Source organism: Leuresthes tenuis, unplaced genomic scaffold (assembly GCF_036924035.1).
Source record: "Leuresthes tenuis unplaced genomic scaffold, fLeuTen1.0.hap1 SCAF_6, whole genome shotgun sequence".
Taxonomy (NCBI): Eukaryota; Metazoa; Chordata; class Actinopteri; order Atheriniformes; family Atherinopsidae; genus Leuresthes; species Leuresthes tenuis.
This window is the reverse complement of record NW_027325360.1, coordinates 35,689,942-35,706,343: the sequence shown is the minus strand read 5'-3', so window position 1 is coordinate 35,706,343 and position 16,402 is coordinate 35,689,942. Positions and strand designations below refer to the sequence as shown.

The window sequence follows — 16,402 nt, the reverse complement described above, 5'->3', positions numbered from 1 at the left end:
TAAGAAGTGTAAAGTGTGTGTCCTGTAAGGTGTATAAGGTGTGTGTCCTGTAAAGTGTATAAGGTGTGTGTCCTGTAAGGTGTATAAGGTGTGTGTCCTGTAAGGTGTGCAAAGTGTGTGACCCGTAAAGCTTATAAGGTGTGTGTCCCGTAAGGTGTATAAGGTGTGTGTCCTGTAAAGTGTATAAGGTGTGTGTCCTCTAAGGTGTGCAAAGTGTGTGACCCGTAAAGTATATAAGGTGTGTGTCCTGTAAGGTGTACAAGGTGCGTGTCCTGTATGGTGTATAAGGTGTGTGTCCTGTAAAATGTATAAGGTGTGTGTCCCGTAAGGTGTATAAAGTGTGTGTCCCGTAAAGTGTATAAAGTGTGTGTCCCGTAAGGTGTATAAGGTGTGTGTCCCGTAAGGTGTATAAAGTGTGTGTCCCGTAAAGTCTATAAAGTGTGTGTCCTGTAAGGTGTATAAAGTGTGTGTCCCGTAAAGTGTAAAAGGTGTGTGTCCGGTAAGGTGTATAAGGTGCGTGTTCCGTAAGGTGTATAAGGTGTGTGTCCTGTAAGGTGTAAAAAGTATGTGTCCTGTAAGGTTTGCAAAGTGTGTGTCCCAATAAGTATGTAAAGTGTGTGTCCCGCAAGGTGTGTAAAGTGTGTGTCCTGTAAGGTGTACAAATTGTGTGTCCTGTAAAGTGTATAAGGTGTGTGTCCTGTAAAGTGTATAAAGTGTGTGTCCCGTAAAGTGTATAAAGTGTGTGTCCCGTAAGGTGTGTAAAGTGTGTGTCCCGTAAGGTGTATAAGGTGTGTGTACTGTAAGGTGTATAAGGTGTGTGTCCTGTAAGGTGTATAAAGTGTGTGTCCTGTAAGGTGTATAAGGTGCGTGTCCTGTAAGGTGTATAAAGTGTGTGTCCCGTAAAGTCTATAAAGTGTGTGTCCTGTAAGGTGTATAATGTGTGTGTCCTGTAAGGTGTATAAAGTATGTGTCCCGTAAGGTGTGTAAAGTGTGTGTCCCGTAAGGTGTATAAGGTGTGTGTACTGTAAGGTGTATAAGGTGTGTGTCCTGTAAGGTGTATAAAGTGTGTGTCCTGTAAGGTGTATAAGGTGCGTGTCCTGTAAGGTGTATAAAGTGTGTGTCCCGTAAAGTCTATAAAGTGTATGTCCCGTAAAGTGTATAAGGTGTGTGTCCCGTAAAGTGTTTAAGGTGTGTGTCCTGTAAAGTGTATAAGGTGTGTGTCCCCTAAGGTGTATAAAGTGTGTGTCCTGTAAGGTGTATAAAGTGTGTGTCCCGTAAAGTGTATAAGGTTTGTGTCCTGTAAGGTGTGTAAAGTGTGTGTCCCGTAAAGTGTATAAGGTTTGTGTCCTGTAAGGTGTGTAAAGTGTGTGTCCCATTAAGTGTATAAGGTGTGTGTCTCCTAAGGTGTATAAAGTGTGTGTCCTGTAAGGTGTATAAAGTATGTGTCCTGTAAGGTGTGTAAAGTGTGTGTCCCGTAAAGTGTATAAGGTGTGTGTCCCGTAAAGTGTATAAGGTGTGTGTTCCGTAAAGTGTATAAAGTGTGTGTCCTGTAAGGTGTGTGTCCCCTAAAGTGTATAAGGTGTGTTTCCTGTAAAATGTATAAGGTGCGTGTCCTGTAAGGTGTATAAAGTGTGTGTCCTGTAAGGTGTGCAAAGTGTGTGACCCGTAAAGTATATAAGGTGTGTGTACTGTAAAGTGTATAAGGTGTGTGTCCCGTAAGGTGTATAAGGTGCTTGTCCCGTAAGGTGTATAAAGTGTGTGTCCCGTAAAGTGTATAAAGTGTGTGTCCCGTAAGGTGTATAAAGTGTGTGTCCTGTAAGGTGTGTAAAGTGTGTGTCACGTAAAGTGTATAAGGTGCGTGTCCCATAAGGTGTATAAGGTGCGTGTCCCGTAAAGTGTATAAAGTGCGTGTTCCGTAAGGTGTATAAGGTGTGTGTCCCGTAAGGTATATAAGGTGTGTGTCCTGTAAGATGTATAAGGTGTGTGTCCTGTAAGGTGTATAAGGTGCTTGTCCTGTAAGGTATATAAAGTGTGTGTGTCCTGTAAGGTGTATAAGGTGTGTGTCCTGTAAATTGTAAAAAGTGTGTGTCCCGTAAAGTGTATAAAGTGTGTGTCCCGTAAGGTGTGTAAAGTGTGTCCCGTAAGGTGTATAAGGTGTGTGTCTTGTAAAATGTATAAGGTGTGTGTCCCGTAAGGTGTATAAAGTGTGTGTCCCGTAAAGTGTATAAAGTGTGTGTCCCGTAAATTCTATAAAGTGTGTGTCCAATAAAGTGTATAAGGTGTGTGTCCTGTAAAGTGTATAAGATGCGTGTCCTTTAAGGTGTATAATGTTTGTTTGTCCTGTAAGGTGTATAAGGTGCGTGTCCCGTAAGGTGTATAAGGTGCGTGTCCCGTAAGGTGTATAAGGTGTGTGTCCTGTAAGATGTATAAGGTGTGTGTCCTGTAAGGTGTATAAGGTGTGTGTCCCGTAAGGTGTATAAGGTGCGTGTCCCGTAAGGTGTATAAGGTGCGTGTCCCGTAAGGTGTATAAGGTGCGTGTCCCGTAAGGTGTATAAAGTGTGTGTCCTGTAAGGTGTGTAAAGTGTGTGTCACGTAAATTGTATAAGGTGCGTGTCCCATAAGGTGTATAAGGTGTGTGTCCCGTAAGGTGTATAAAGTGCGTGTCCCGTAAGGTGTATAAGGTGTGTGTCCCGTAAGGTGTATAAGGTGCGTGTCCCGTAAGGTGTATAAGGTGTGTGTCCTGTAAGATGTATAAGGTGCGTGTCCTGAAAAATGTATAAGGTGCGTGTCCTGTAAGGTGTATAAAGTGCGTGTCCTTTAAGGTGTATAAGGTGTGTGTCCCGTAAGGTGTATAAGGTGCGTGTCCCGTAAGGTGTATAAGGTGTGTGTCCTGTAAGATGTATAAGGTGCGTGTCCTGAAAAATGTATAAGGTGCGTGTCCTGTAAGGTGTATAAAGTGCGTGTCCTTTAAGGTGTATAAGGTGCGTGTCCTGTAAGGTGTATAAGGTGTGTGTCCTGTAAGGTGTATAAGGTGTGTGTCCTGTAAAGTGTATAAGGTGCGTGTCCTGAAAAATATATAAAGTGTGTGTCCTGTAAGGTGCATAAGGTGCGTGTCCTGTAAGGTGTATAAGGTGTCTGTCCTGTAAGGTGTATAAGGTGTGTGTCCTGTAAGGTGTATAAAGTGTGTGTCCTGTAAGGTGTCTAAGGTGTGTGTCCTGTAAGGTGTATAAGGTGTGTGTCCTGTAAGATGTATAAGGTGCGTGTCCTGAAAAATGTATAAGGTGCGTGTCCTGTAAGGTGTATAAAGTGCGTGTCCTGTAAGGTGTATAAGGTGTGTGTCATGTAAGGTGTATACGGTGTGTGTCATGTAAGGTGTATAAGGTGTGTGTCCTGTAAGGTGTATAAAGTGCGTGTCCTTTAAGGTGTATAAGGTGCGTGTCCTGTAAGGTGTATAAAGTGCGTGTCCTGTAAAGTGTATAAAGTGTGTGTCCCGTAAATTCTATAAAGTGTGTGTCCAATAAAGTGTATAAGGTGTGTGTCCTGTAAAGTGTATAAGATGCGTGTCCTGTAAGGTGTATAATGTTTGTTTGTCCTGTAAGGTGTATAAGGTGCGTATCCCGTAAGGTGTATAAGGTGCGTGTCCCGTAAGGTGTATAAGGTGTGTGTCCTGTAAGATGTATAAGGTGTGTGTCCTGTAAGGTGTATAAGGTGTGTGTCCCGTAAGGTGTATAAGGTGCGTGTCCCGTAAGGTGTATAAGGTGCGTGTCCCGTAAGGTGTATAAAGTGTGTGTCCTGTAAGGTGTGTAAAGTGTGTGTCACGTAAAGTGTATAAGGTGCGTGTCCCATAAGGTGTATAAGGTGTGTGTCCCGTAACGTGTATAAAGTGCGTGTCCCGTAAGGTGTATAAGGTGTGTGTCCCGTAAGGTGTATATGGTGCGTGTCCCGTAAGGTGTATAAGCTGTGTGTCCTGTAAGATGTATAAGGTGCGTGTCCTGAAAAATGTATAAGGTGCGTGTCCTGTAAGGTGTATAAAGTGCGTGTCCTGTAAGGTGTATAAGGTGTGTGTCCTGTAAGGTGTATACGGTGTGTGTCATGTAAGGTGTATAAGGTGTATGTCCTGTAAGGTGTATAAAGTGCGTGTCCCGTAAGGTGTATAAGGTGTGTGTCCTGTAAGATGTATAAGGTGCGTGTCCTGAAAAATGTATAAGGTGCGTGTCCTGTAAGGTGTATAAAATGCGTGTCCTGTAAGGTGTATAAAGTGCGTGTCCTGTAAGGTGTATAAGGTGTGTGTCCTGTAAGATGTATAAGGTGCGTGTCCTGAAAAATGTATAAGGTGCGTGTCCTGTAAGGTGTATAAAGTGCGTGTCCTGTAAGGTGTATAAGGTGTGTGTCATGTAAGGTGTATACGGTGTGTGTCATGTAAGGTGTATAAGGTGTGTGTCCTGTAAGGTGTATAAAGTGCGTGTCCTTTAAGGTGTAGAAGGTGCGTGTCCTGTAAGGTGTATAAAGTGCGTGTCCTGTAAGGTGTATAAGGTGCGTGTCCTGTAAGGTGTATAAGGTGTGTGTCCTGTAAGGTGTATAAGGTGTGTGTCCTGTAAAGTGTATAAGGTGCGTGTCCTGAAAAATATATAAAGTGTGTGTCCTGTAAGGTGTATAAGGTGCGTGTCCTGTAAGGTTTATAAGGTGCGTGTCCTGTAAGGTGTATAAGGTGTGTGTCCTGTAAGGTGTATAAGGTGTGTGTCCTGTAAGGTGTATAAAGTGTGTGTCCTGTAAGGTGTATAAAGTGTGTGTCCTGTAAGGTGTATAAGGTGTGTGTCCTGTAAGGTGTATACGGTGTGTGTCATGTAAGGTGTATATGGTGTGTGTCATGTAAGGTGCATAAGGTTTGTGTCCTGTAAGGTGTATAAGGTGTGTGTCCTGTAAGGTGTATGAGGTGTGTGTCCTGTAAGGTGTATAAGGTGTGTGTCATGTAAGGTGTATAAGGTGTGTCTCCTGTAAGGTGTATAAGGTGTGTGTCCTGTAAGGTGTATAAAGTGTGTGTCCTGTAAGGTGTATAAGGTGTGTGTCATGTAAGGTGTATAAAGTGTGTGTCCTGTAAGGTGTATAAGGTGTGTGTCATGTAAGGTGTATAAGGTGTGTGTCCTGTAAGGTGTATAAGGTAAGTTTCCCGTAAGGTGTATAAAGTGCGTGTCCCGTAAGGTGTATAAGGTGTGTGTCCTGTAAGGTGTATAAGGTGTGTGTCCTTTAACCCTTGTGTGATGTTCATATTGTTGTTACTCAGCCAGTGTTTGTGGGTCTGATGGACCCGTTGCATTTTGTGGCTTTTAATGCCTCACAATCAAACACTTTTATGTTAAAATACTGAACAGATGTTTACTTTATCCCAATTACAAGCAGTATAAACAATATATATGGTTAAAATTTGCCCTTTACCTTTGTTAGGTCATGTTTATAACTTATTATTTAAAACATAAAGAAAATCAATCAAAATCAAGACATTAAAATTTACAAGTGAAGCAAGGTTTTTCAAAACTACTGACTTTTATTTCTTTGAACTTGAAATTTAACCCATTCAGGTGCACAACACATGAACACAGAGTAAACATATCAGTCAAGACAACACATCAGCCCCATAGAACACATGGCCTTTAGCCACTAGCCTATACAACACATGAGGGGCAGAGCTTTACTGTATGTGTGTTGCAGATATACTTTTTGCACTTGATGCATGTATATTTCCTAAATGTGTTTTCCTGTCCATCTTGGGTACACACACTTCGCACAGCTTCTTCTTGTTGTACTGCAACAGCATCACACACTTACTTCAGGCTCTGCAGATTGTGGTTCTGTAGGTTGGGTGGACAGGGCACCAGCATTCTCCTCCTGAATCCTCCTCACCATGGCTGCAGAGGCTGGGGTTCTGGGGACATGTTTTCTTCTCTCGATTTGTGGTCTCACTAATGCCTTTCCCAGATCCTCAAGAAAGAGCCGTCTTTTCTGGAGCTTCACTCGTTTCCACTCTGGGTTCAGTGCCATCCAAATGACGAAGGCATTATACGCTGAGACGTCCAACATGTCAAAGAATATCACCAGTGGCCAGCGTAGAGTCCTCCGTTTGCAGCTGTAGGCCGTCACCAGCTTGTCCATGTTGTCTACCCCTCCTTTTGTGGCATTATAACGTTTATGTTTATGTATTTAGCAGATGCTTTTATCCAAAGCAACTTACAAATGAAGATATAAGCCATCATATAATCCATGATGGTCTCTGGTTTGTGATGCTCCTGGTCACAGATTCTTCCATCCCTGTGCAGTGTACTCATGAGTACCACATTCTTGCCTTTCTTTGGCACATAGGATACCAGGGATGTGTCAGCCGTGTATGCAAACTTGGAAGACTTGACAGGCCTTTTCTTTGAAGTCAGCAGTTGAGGTGGGAGCTCTGACCTCTTTTTCCTTATTGTTCCCACCATGGTCAGCTTCCTCTTCAGGAGCTCATGTCCCAGTTTGTGCGAGGTAAAAAAATTGTTGCATGTGATGTTGTGTCCACTGAGTCCCTGAGACATGTCGAGGACAACTCTCATTCCTTGGTTTTTCTTGGGGGCTCCTCCATCAGGTTTCCCTGTGTAGACTTGTAAGTTCCAAGCATATGAGGAAGTGGCATCACAGGCAGCCCAGATCTTTATACCATACTTTGCAAGTTTAGATGGTATATACTGCCGAAAGGGGCAGCAGCCCCTAAATGGCATCAGTGTATGTGTGTGTGTGTGGTACACAGAACATCAATTTCCACACTTCTATTAGCCCCGGGTCCAGTGGACCCGGACATCTTATATGTAATAGAAATGTGTAGGGGGGGTGTATGGTGTGTGGTATTTAAATATGTATACGGATATATGTTCTTCACGGAAAATGAGCCAAAGTCAGTGAGTCTCAGTTTGAAAAATTGATTAATTGTATAATTTTTCTTTTAATAAAAAATGAAAACGGGTCCCACAGACCCGAACACCACACAAGGGTTAAGGTGTATAAGGTGTGTGTCCTGAAAAATGTGTAAGGTGTGTGTCCTGTAAGGTGTGTAAAGTGTGTGTCCTGTAAGGTGTATAAGGTGCGTGTCCTGTATGGTGTATAAGGTGTGTGTCCTGTAACGTGTATAAGGTGTGTGTCCCGTAAGGTGTATAAGGTGTGTGTCCTGTAAGGTGTAAAAAGTATGTGTCCTGTAAGGTGTGCAAAGTGTGTATCCCAATAAGTGTGTAAAGTGTGTGTCCCGCAAGGTGTGTAAAGTGTGTGTCCTGTAAGGTATACAAAGTGTGTGTCCTGTAAAGTGTATAAGGTGTGTGTCCTGTAAAGTGTATAAAGTGCCTGTCCCATAAGGTGTATAAGGTGTGTGTCCTGTAAGGTGTATAAGGTGTGTGTCCTGTAAGGTGTATAAGGTGTTTGTCCTGTAAGGTGTATAAGGTGTGTGTCCTGAAAAATGTGTAAGGTGTGTGTCCTGTAAGGTGTATAAAGTGTGTGTCCTGTAAGAAGTGTAAAGTGTGTGTCCTGTAAGGTGTATAAGGTGTGTGTCCTGTAAAGTGTATAAGGTGTGTGTCCTGTAAGGTGTATAAGGTGTGTGTCCTGTAAGGTGTGCAAAGTGTGTGACCCGTAAAGCTTATAAGGTGTGTGTCCCGTAAGGTGTATAAGGTGTGTGTCCTGTAAAGTGTATAAGGTGTGTGTCCTCTAAGGTGTGCAAAGTGTGTGACCCGTAAAGTATATAAGGTGTGTGTCCTGTAAGGTGTACAAGGTGCGTGTCCTGTATGGTGTATAAGGTGTGTGTCCTGTAAAATGTATAAGGTGTGTGTCCCGTAAGGTGTATAAAGTGTGTGTCCCGTAAAGTGTATAAAGTGTGTGTCCCGTAAGGTGTATAAGGTGTGTGTCCCGTAAGGTGTATAAAGTGTGTGTCCCGTAAAGTCTATAAAGTGTGTGTCCTGTAAGGTGTATAAAGTGTGTGTCCCGTAAAGTGTAAAAGGTGTGTGTCCGGTAAGGTGTATAAGGTGCGTGTTCCGTAAGGTGTATAAGGTGTGTGTCCTGTAAGGTGTAAAAAGTATGTGTCCTGTAAGGTTTGCAAAGTGTGTGTCCCAATAAGTATGTAAAGTGTGTGTCCCGCAAGGTGTGTAAAGTGTGTGTCCTGTAAGGTGTACAAATTGTGTGTCCTGTAAAGTGTATAAGGTGTGTGTCCTGTAAGGTGTACAAATTGTGTGTCCTGTAAAGTGTATAAGGTGTGTGTCCTGTAAAGTGTATAAAGTGTGTGTCCCGTAAAGTGTATAAAGTGTGTGTCCCGTAAGGTGTGTAAAGTGTGTGTCCCGTAAGGTGTATAAGGTGTGTGTACTGTAAGGTGTATAAGGTGTGTGTCCTGTAAGGTGTATAAAGTGTGTGTCCTGTAAGGTGTATAAGGTGCGTGTCCTGTAAGGTGTATAAAGTGTGTGTCCCGTAAAGTCTATAAAGTGTGTGTCCTGTAAGGTGTATAATGTGTGTGTCCTGTAAGGTGTATAAAGTATGTGTCCCGTAAGGTGTGTAAAGTGTGTGTCCCGTAAGGTGTATAAGGTGTGTGTACTGTAAGGTGTATAAGGTGTGTGTCCTGTAAGGTGTATAAAGTGTGTGTCCTGTAAGGTGTATAAGGTGCGTGTCCTGTAAGGTGTATAAAGTGTGTGTCCCGTAAAGTCTATAAAGTGTATGTCCCGTAAAGTGTATAAGGTGTGTGTCCCGTAAAGTGTTTAAGGTGTGTGTCCTGTAAAGTGTATAAGGTGTGTGTCCCCTAAGGTGTATAAAGTGTGTGTCCTGTAAGGTGTATAAAGTGTGTGTCCCGTAAAGTGTATAAGGTTTGTGTCCTGTAAGGTGTGTAAAGTGTGTGTCCCGTAAAGTGTATAAGGTTTGTGTCCTGTAAGGTGTGTAAAGTGTGTGTCCCATTAAGTGTATAAGGTGTGTGTCTCCTAAGGTGTATAAAGTGTGTGTCCTGTAAGGTGTATAAAGTATGTGTCCTGTAAGGTGTGTAAAGTGTGTGTCCCGTAAAGTGTATAAGGTGTGTGTCCCGTAAAGTGTATAAGGTGTGTGTTCCGTAAAGTGTATAAAGTGTGTGTCCTGTAAGGTGTGTGTCCCCTAAAGTGTATAAGGTGTGTTTCCTGTAAAATGTATAAGGTGCGTGTCCTGTAAGGTGTATAAAGTGTGTGTCCTGTAAGGTGTGCAAAGTGTGTGACCCGTAAAGTATATAAGGTGTGTGTACTGTAAAGTGTATAAGGTGTGTGTCCCGTAAGGTGTATAAGGTGCTTGTCCCGTAAGGTGTATAAAGTGTGTGTCCCGTAAAGTGTATAAAGTGTGTGTCCCGTAAGGTGTATAAAGTGTGTGTCCTGTAAGGTGTGTAAAGTGTGTGTCACGTAAAGTGTATAAGGTGCGTGTCCCATAAGGTGTATAAGGTGCGTGTCCCGTAAAGTGTATAAAGTGCGTGTTCCGTAAGGTGTATAAGGTGTGTGTCCCGTAAGGTATATAAGGTGTGTGTCCTGTAAGATGTATAAGGTGTGTGTCCTGTAAGGTGTATAAGGTGCTTGTCCTGTAAGGTATATAAAGTGTGTGTGTCCTGTAAGGTGTATAAGGTGTGTGTCCTGTAAATTGTAAAAAGTGTGTGTCCCGTAAAGTGTATAAAGTGTGTGTCCCGTAAGGTGTGTAAAGTGTGTCCCGTAAGGTGTATAAGGTGTGTGTCTTGTAAAATGTATAAGGTGTGTGTCCCGTAAGGTGTATAAAGTGTGTGTCCCGTAAAGTGTATAAAGTGTGTGTCCCGTAAATTCTATAAAGTGTGTGTCCAATAAAGTGTATAAGGTGTGTGTCCTGTAAAGTGTATAAGATGCGTGTCCTTTAAGGTGTATAATGTTTGTTTGTCCTGTAAGGTGTATAAGGTGCGTGTCCCGTAAGGTGTATAAGGTGCGTGTCCCGTAAGGTGTATAAGGTGTGTGTCCTGTAAGATGTATAAGGTGTGTGTCCTGTAAGGTGTATAAGGTGTGTGTCCCGTAAGGTGTATAAGGTGCGTGTCCCGTAAGGTGTATAAGGTGCGTGTCCCGTAAGGTGTATAAGGTGCGTGTCCCGTAAGGTGTATAAAGTGTGTGTCCTGTAAGGTGTGTAAAGTGTGTGTCACGTAAATTGTATAAGGTGCGTGTCCCATAAGGTGTATAAGGTGTGTGTCCCGTAAGGTGTATAAAGTGCGTGTCCCGTAAGGTGTATAAGGTGTGTGTCCCGTAAGGTGTATAAGGTGCGTGTCCCGTAAGGTGTATAAGGTGTGTGTCCTGTAAGATGTATAAGGTGCGTGTCCTGAAAAATGTATAAGGTGCGTGTCCTGTAAGGTGTATAAAGTGCGTGTCCTTTAAGGTGTATAAGGTGTGTGTCCCGTAAGGTGTATAAAGTGCGTGTCCCGTAAGGTGTATAAGGTGTGTGTCCTGTAAGATGTATAAGGTGCGTGTCCTGAAAAATGTATAAGGTGCGTGTCCTGTAAGGTGTATAAAGTGCGTGTCCTTTAAGGTGTATAAGGTGCGTGTCCTGTAAGGTGTATAAGGTGTGTGTCCTGTAAGGTGTATAAGGTGTGTGTCCTGTAAAGTGTATAAGGTGCGTGTCCTGAAAAATATATAAAGTGTGTGTCCTGTAAGGTGCATAAGGTGCGTGTCCTGTAAGGTGTATAAGGTGTCTGTCCTGTAAGGTGTATAAGGTGTGTGTCCTGTAAGGTGTATAAAGTGTGTGTCCTGTAAGGTGTCTAAGGTGTGTGTCCTGTAAGGTGTATAAGGTGTGTGTCCTGTAAGATGTATAAGGTGCGTGTCCTGAAAAATGTATAAGGTGCGTGTCCTGTAAGGTGTATAAAGTGCGTGTCCTGTAAGGTGTATAAGGTGTGTGTCATGTAAGGTGTATACGGTGTGTGTCATGTAAGGTGTATAAGGTGTGTGTCCTGTAAGGTGTATAAAGTGCGTGTCCTTTAAGGTGTATAAGGTGCGTGTCCTGTAAGGTGTATAAAGTGCGTGTCCTGTAAAGTGTATAAAGTGTGTGTCCCGTAAATTCTATAAAGTGTGTGTCCAATAAAGTGTATAAGGTGTGTGTCCTGTAAAGTGTATAAGATGCGTGTCCTGTAAGGTGTATAATGTTTGTTTGTCCTGTAAGGTGTATAAGGTGCGTATCCCGTAAGGTGTATAAGGTGCGTGTCCCGTAAGGTGTATAAGGTGTGTGTCCTGTAAGATGTATAAGGTGTGTGTCCTGTAAGGTGTATAAGGTGTGTGTCCCGTAAGGTGTATAAGGTGCGTGTCCCGTAAGGTGTATAAGGTGCGTGTCCCGTAAGGTGTATAAAGTGTGTGTCCTGTAAGGTGTGTAAAGTGTGTGTCACGTAAAGTGTATAAGGTGCGTGTCCCATAAGGTGTATAAGGTGTGTGTCCCGTAACGTGTATAAAGTGCGTGTCCCGTAAGGTGTATAAGGTGTGTGTCCCGTAAGGTGTATATGGTGCGTGTCCCGTAAGGTGTATAAGCTGTGTGTCCTGTAAGATGTATAAGGTGCGTGTCCTGAAAAATGTATAAGGTGCGTGTCCTGTAAGGTGTATAAAGTGCGTGTCCTGTAAGGTGTATAAGGTGTGTGTCCTGTAAGGTGTATACGGTGTGTGTCATGTAAGGTGTATAAGGTGTATGTCCTGTAAGGTGTATAAAGTGCGTGTCCCGTAAGGTGTATAAGGTGTGTGTCCTGTAAGATGTATAAGGTGCGTGTCCTGAAAAATGTATAAGGTGCGTGTCCTGTAAGGTGTATAAAATGCGTGTCCTGTAAGGTGTATAAAGTGCGTGTCCTGTAAGGTGTATAAGGTGTGTGTCCTGTAAGATGTATAAGGTGCGTGTCCTGAAAAATGTATAAGGTGCGTGTCCTGTAAGGTGTATAAAGTGCGTGTCCTGTAAGGTGTATAAGGTGTGTGTCATGTAAGGTGTATACGGTGTGTGTCATGTAAGGTGTATAAGGTGTGTGTCCTGTAAGGTGTATAAAGTGCGTGTCCTTTAAGGTGTAGAAGGTGCGTGTCCTGTAAGGTGTATAAAGTGCGTGTCCTGTAAGGTGTATAAGGTGCGTGTCCTGTAAGGTGTATAAGGTGTGTGTCCTGTAAGGTGTATAAGGTGTGTGTCCTGTAAAGTGTATAAGGTGCGTGTCCTGAAAAATATATAAAGTGTGTGTCCTGTAAGGTGTATAAGGTGCGTGTCCTGTAAGGTTTATAAGGTGCGTGTCCTGTAAGGTGTATAAGGTGTGTGTCCTGTAAGGTGTATAAGGTGTGTGTCCTGTAAGGTGTATAAAGTGTGTGTCCTGTAAGGTGTATAAAGTGTGTGTCCTGTAAGGTGTATAAGGTGTGTGTCCTGTAAGGTGTATACGGTGTGTGTCATGTAAGGTGTATATGGTGTGTGTCATGTAAGGTGCATAAGGTTTGTGTCCTGTAAGGTGTATAAGGTGTGTGTCCTGTAAGGTGTATGAGGTGTGTGTCCTGTAAGGTGTATAAGGTGTGTGTCATGTAAGGTGTATAAGGTGTGTCTCCTGTAAGGTGTATAAGGTGTGTGTCCTGTAAGGTGTATAAAGTGTGTGTCCTGTAAGGTGTATAAGGTGTGTGTCATGTAAGGTGTATAAAGTGTGTGTCCTGTAAGGTGTATAAGGTGTGTGTCATGTAAGGTGTATAAGGTGTGTGTCCTGTAAGGTGTATAAGGTGTGTGTCATGTAAGGTGTATAAAGTGTGTGTCCTGTAAGGTGTATAAGGTGTGTGTCATGTCAGGTGTATAAAGTGTGTGTCCTATAAGGTGTATAAGGTGTGTGTCATGTAAGGTGTATAAGGTGTGTGTCATGTAAGGTGTATACGGTGTGTGTCCTGTAAGGTGTATAAGGTGTGTGTCCTGTAAGGTGTATAAGGTGTGTGTCATGTAAAGTGTATACGGTGTGTGTCATGTAAGGTGTATACGGTGTGTGTCATGAAAGTTGTATAAAGTGTGTGTTCTATAAGGTGTATAAGGTGTGTGTCATGTAAGGTGTATAAGGTGTGTGTCATGTAAGGTGTATACGGTGTGTGTCCTGTAAGGTGTATAAGGTGTGTGTACTGTAAGGTGTATAAGGTGTGTGTCCTGTAAGGTGTATAAAGTGTGTGTCCTGTAAGGTGTATAAGGTGCGTGTCATGAAAGGTGTATACGGTGTGTGTCCTGTAAGGTGTATAAGGTGTGTGTACTGTAAGGTGTATAAAGTGTGTGTCCCGTAAAGTCTATAAAGTGTGTGTCCTGTAAGGTGTATAAGGTGTGTGTCCCGTAAGGTGTATAATGTGTGTGTCCTGTAAGGTGTATAAAGTATGTGTCCTTTAAGGTGTGTAAAGTGTATGTCCCGTAAAGTGTATAAGGTGTGTGTCCCGTAAAGTGTCTAAGGTGTTTGTCCTGTAAGGTGTATAAGGTGCGTGTCCCGTAAGGTGTATAAGGTGCGTGTCCCGTAAGGTGTATAAGGTGCGTGTCCCGTAAGGTGTATAAGGTGCGTGTCCCGTAAGGTGTATAAAGTGTGTGTCCTGTAAGGTGTGTAAAGTGTGTGTCACGTAAAGTGTATAAGGTGCGTATCACATAAGGTGTATAAGGTGTGTGTCCCGTAACGTGTATAAAGTGCGTGTCCCGTAAGGTGTATAAGGTGTGTGTCCCGTAAGGTGTATAAGGTGCGTGTCCCGTAAGGTGTATAAGGTGTGTGTCCTGTAAGATGTATAAGGTGCGTGTCCTGAAAAATGTATAAGGTGCGTGTCCTGTAAGGTGTATAAAGTGCGTGTCCTGTAAGGTGTATAAGGTGTGTGTCCTGTAAGGTGTATACGGTGTGTGTCATGTAAGGTGTATAAGGTGTGTGTCCTGTAAGGTGTATAAAGTGCGTGTCCCGTAAGGTGTATAAGGTGTGTGTCCTGTAAGATGTATAAGGTGCGTGTCCTGAAAAATGTATAAGGTGCGTGTCCTGTAAGGTGTATAAAGTGCGTGTCCTGTAAGGTGTATAAAGTGCGTGTCCTGTAAGGTGTATAAGGTGTGTGTCCTGTAAGATGTATAAGGTGCGTGTCCTGAAAAATGTATAAGGTGCGTGTCCTGTAAGGTGTATAAAGTGCGTGTCCTGTAAGGTGTATAAGGTGTGTGTCATGTAAGGTGTATACGGTGTGTGTCATGTAAGGTGTATAAAGTGCGTGTCCTGTAAGGTGTATAAGGTGCGTGTCCTGTAAGGTGTATAAGGTGTGTGTCCTGTAAGGTGTATAAGGTGTGTGTCCTGTAAAGTGTATAAGGTGCGTGTCCTGAAAAATATATAAAGTGTGTGTCCTGTAAGGTGTATAAGGTGCGTGTCCTGTAAGGTTTATAAGGTGCGTGTCCTGTAAGGTGTATAAGGTGTGTGTCCTGTAAGGTGTATAAGGTGTGTGTCCTGTAAGGTGTATAAAGTGTGTGTCCTGTAAGGTGTCTAAGGTGTGTGTCCTGTAAGGTGTATAAGGTGTGTGTCCTTTAAGGTGTATACGGTGTGTGTCCTGTAAGGTGTATAAAGTGTGTGTCCTGTAAGGTGTATAAAGTGTGTGTCCTGTAAGGTGTATAAGGTGTGTGTCCTGTAAGGTGTATACGGTGTGTGTCATGTAAGGTGTATATGGTGTGTGTCATGTAAGGTGCATAAGGTTTGTGTCCTGTAAGGTGTATAAGGTGTGTGTCATGTAAGGTGTATAAGGTGTGTCTCCTGTAAGGTGTATAAGGTGTGTGTCCTGTAAGGTGTATAAAGTGTGTGTCCTGTAAGGTGTATAAGGTGTGTGTCATGTAAGGTGTATAAAGTGTGTGTCCTGTAAGGTGTATAAGGTGTGTGTCATGTAAGGTGTATAAGGTGTGTGTCCTGTAAGGTGTATAAGGTGTGTGTCATGTAAGGTGTATAAAGTGTGTGTCCTGTAAGGTGTATAAGGTGTGTGTCATGTCAGGTGTATAAAGTGTGTGTCCTATAAGGTGTATAAGGTGTGTGTCATGTAAGGTGTATAAGGTGTGTGTCATGTAAGGTGTATACGGTGTGTGTCCTGTAAGGTGTATAAGGTGTGTGTCCTGTAAGGTGTATAAGGTGTGTGTCATGTAAAGTGTATACGGTGTGTGTCATGTAAGGTGTATACGGTGTGTGTCATGAAAGTTGTATAAAGTGTGTGTTCTATAAGGTGTATAAGGTGTGTGTCATGTAAGGTGTATAAGGTGTGTGTCATGTAAGGTGTATACGGTGTGTGTCCTGTAAGGTGTATAAGGTGTGTGTACTGTAAGGTGTATAAGGTGTGTGTCCTGTAAGGTGTATAAAGTGTGTGTCCTGTAAGGTGTATGAGGTGCGTGTCCTGTAAGGTGTATAAAGTGTGTGTCCCGTAAAGTCTATAAAGTGTGTGTCCTGTAAGGTGTATAAGGTGTGTGTCCCGTAAGGTGTATAATGTGTGTGTCCTGTAAGGTGTATAAAGTATGTGTCCTTTAAGGTGTGTAAAGTGTATGTCCCGTAAAGTGTATAAGGTGTGTGTCCCGTAAAGTGTCTAAGGTGTTTGTCCTGTAAGGTGTATAAGGTGCGTGTCCCGTAAGGTGTATAAGGTGTGTGTCCCGTAAGGTGTATAAGGTGTGTGTCCTGTAAGATGTATAAGGTGTGTGTCCTGTAAGGTGTATAAGGTGTGTGTCCCGTAAGGTGTATAAGGTGCGTGTCCCGTAAGGTGTATAAGGTGCGTGTCCCGTAAGGTGTATAAAGTGTGTGTCCTGTAAGGTGTGTAAAGTGTGTGTCACGTAAAGTGTATAAAGTGCGTGTCCCATAAGGTGTATAAGGTGTGTGTCCCGTAACGTGTATAAAGTGCGTGTCCCGTAAGGTGTATAAGGTGTGTGTCCCGTAAGGTGTATAAGGTGCGTGTCCCGTAAGGTGTATAAGGTGTGTGTCCTGTAAGATGTATAAGGTGCGTGTCCTGAAAAATGTATAAGGTGCGTGTCCTGTAAGGTGTATAAAGTGCGTGTCCTGTAAGGTGTATAAGGTGTGTGTCCTGTAAGGTGTATACGGTGTGTGTCATGTAAGGTGTATAAGGTGTGTGTCCTGTAAGGTGTATAAAGTGCGTGTCCCGTAAGGTGTATAAGGTGTGTGTCCTGTAAGATGTATAAGGTGCGTGTCCTGAAAAATGTATAAGGTGCGTGTCCTGTAAGGTGTATAAAGTGCGTGTCCTGTAAGGTGTATAAAGTGCGTGTCCTGTAAGGTGTATAAGGTGTGTGTCCTGTAAGATATATAAGGTGCGTGTCCTGAAAAATGTATAAGGTGCGTGTCCTGTAAGGTGTATAAAGTGCGTGTCCTGTAAGGTGTATAAGGTGTGTGTCATGTAAGGTGTATACGGTGTGTGTCATGTAAGGTGTATAAGGT

General features: G+C 42.9%; 1 protein-coding gene across 1 annotated transcript; it reads right to left on the bottom strand.

Moving 5' to 3' along the window:
* Window positions 1-5,253: 5,253 nt before the first annotated feature.
* Window positions 5,254-6,856, bottom strand: LOC140309231 (piggyBac transposable element-derived protein 4-like). The gene is made up of 2 exons (XM_072387054.1): window positions 6,254-6,856; window positions 5,254-6,179 (listed from the first exon to the last, which is right to left on the bottom strand). Exons 1-2 carry the CDS (start codon window positions 6,744-6,746, stop codon window positions 5,812-5,814), a joined length of 861 nt encoding a protein of 286 aa, XP_072243155.1. The 5' UTR covers window positions 6,747-6,856; the 3' UTR covers window positions 5,254-5,811.
* Window positions 6,857-16,402: the final 9,546 nt, after the last annotated feature.

Excerpts from the sequence above, each read along its gene's own strand:
- LOC140309231 (XM_072387054.1), bottom strand. The coding sequence starts at position 6,746 with ATGCCATTTAGGGGCTGCTGCCCCTTTCGGCAGTATATACCATCTAAA. Across the intron at positions 6,180-6,253 it reads CAAACCAGAGACCATCATGG|GTTATAATGCCACAAAAGGA; the intron begins ATTATATGATGG and ends ATAAACATAAAC.